Source organism: Perkinsus marinus, assembly GCF_000006405.1.
Source record: "Perkinsus marinus ATCC 50983 genomic scaffold scf_1104296970254, whole genome shotgun sequence".
NCBI lineage: Eukaryota > Perkinsozoa > Perkinsida > Perkinsidae > Perkinsus > Perkinsus marinus.
Window position 1 is genome coordinate 1 of NW_003202540.1, and position 1,190 is coordinate 1,190.

Genomic DNA, 1,190 nt, shown 5'->3' on the forward strand with positions numbered 1-1,190 from the left:
AGACTCTCAGTGGGTTACAGTTGATGCTGAAAACTTAGATGCTACACTCCGTTCTAGAAAAGTATTAGCTGACGAGTCTGTGCTTCGTAGTAATTTTGATACTCTTAAGATTGGCGATTCTGTGTTAAGGTATAACTATAACCGTAACAAGCTGGATCCCTACTGGAATGCTACTGTCTATAAAGTCATTTCGATTCGTGGTCAAGTGGCTGCTATCTCCAGTGATCCTTTACGCTCCCAGCCTTTCTTTGAGTATATTGGCAATTTGAAGCGCATTGATGTGTAGTCTGTGGCCCCGGAGTGTTGTCTGTGCCTATTGATCTCTTGAGATCTTGAAATCTTGCTGTTCTTAGTAGTAGAATAGCTATTTTGTTCGTTAGCTGTGGCACAAAGTTATTTCCTTATTTCGGTGTACTTGATACGAGACCTATCCTATCTTGCACCTACCCTATCTTGGCTATACTTGTGTTATCTCAATACCCCTGGTTGGAATTGATCAACAGAAGAGCACTATCGCACACGCGGCGTGTGACACGCCATGGTGATCGATTGGACGATACTTAAGACAAGGCCACTTCAACAGATGGCAAGATGGAGTTGGAGGAAAGTGGAGCTCAAACTGAGGCCTTGAATGTGACCGGTGTTCCTGGTGAGCGATTTGACCACCGAGCAGAGTTCTTTCTTTTTCAAAAAGAATTCATTTATTTCTTTTTCATTATTTCTTTCAAAAATTTTTAAAAAGAAACGAGAAAGAAATGAAAACAATTGAATTATATGCTACAATTTCTAGTCTGAGAATTTACGAAAGATGATTTGAAGGTATGAGCATGGAAATACAAGGCACCGCCTATCGGTGATGATTGACAGTCGAGATATTACAAGAAAATGCGACTTACGAGGACGTTATTAATGAGTCCCCGCGGTAAAGGTAACGGAGGAGGTGATACTAGAGGGTCATGAGCAACTAGGCTTCAACAGAGAACAATCGGGCATCATTTAATGAGAACTGGGCGATTCTGATACAATACAAGTATACACCTAGATTATATGAACCATAGAGTAGTAGATCGTGGGATAGATTGTGAATGAACGATAGATTTAAGTCAATGTCAATAGTTGTTGAACTTCGGTGTCTCGAATATCTAGTCCATGGCAATTTTGATACAATAAAAGTATACACCCAGATTTTG

The 1,190-nt window shown here is 40.3% G+C and overlaps 1 protein-coding gene across 1 annotated transcript; it reads left to right on the forward strand.

Annotated features, from left to right (window-relative positions):
• Positions 1–129: 129 nt before the first annotated feature.
• On the forward strand, positions 130–286 carry Pmar_PMAR014467 (hypothetical protein; the record flags this gene model as incomplete). The annotated part of the gene is made up of 1 exon (XM_002767680.1): positions 130–286. A coding segment is annotated over one exon (157 nt), but the record flags the coding sequence as incomplete, so codon positions are not given.
• Between the last annotated feature and the right edge of the window lie 904 nt (positions 287–1,190).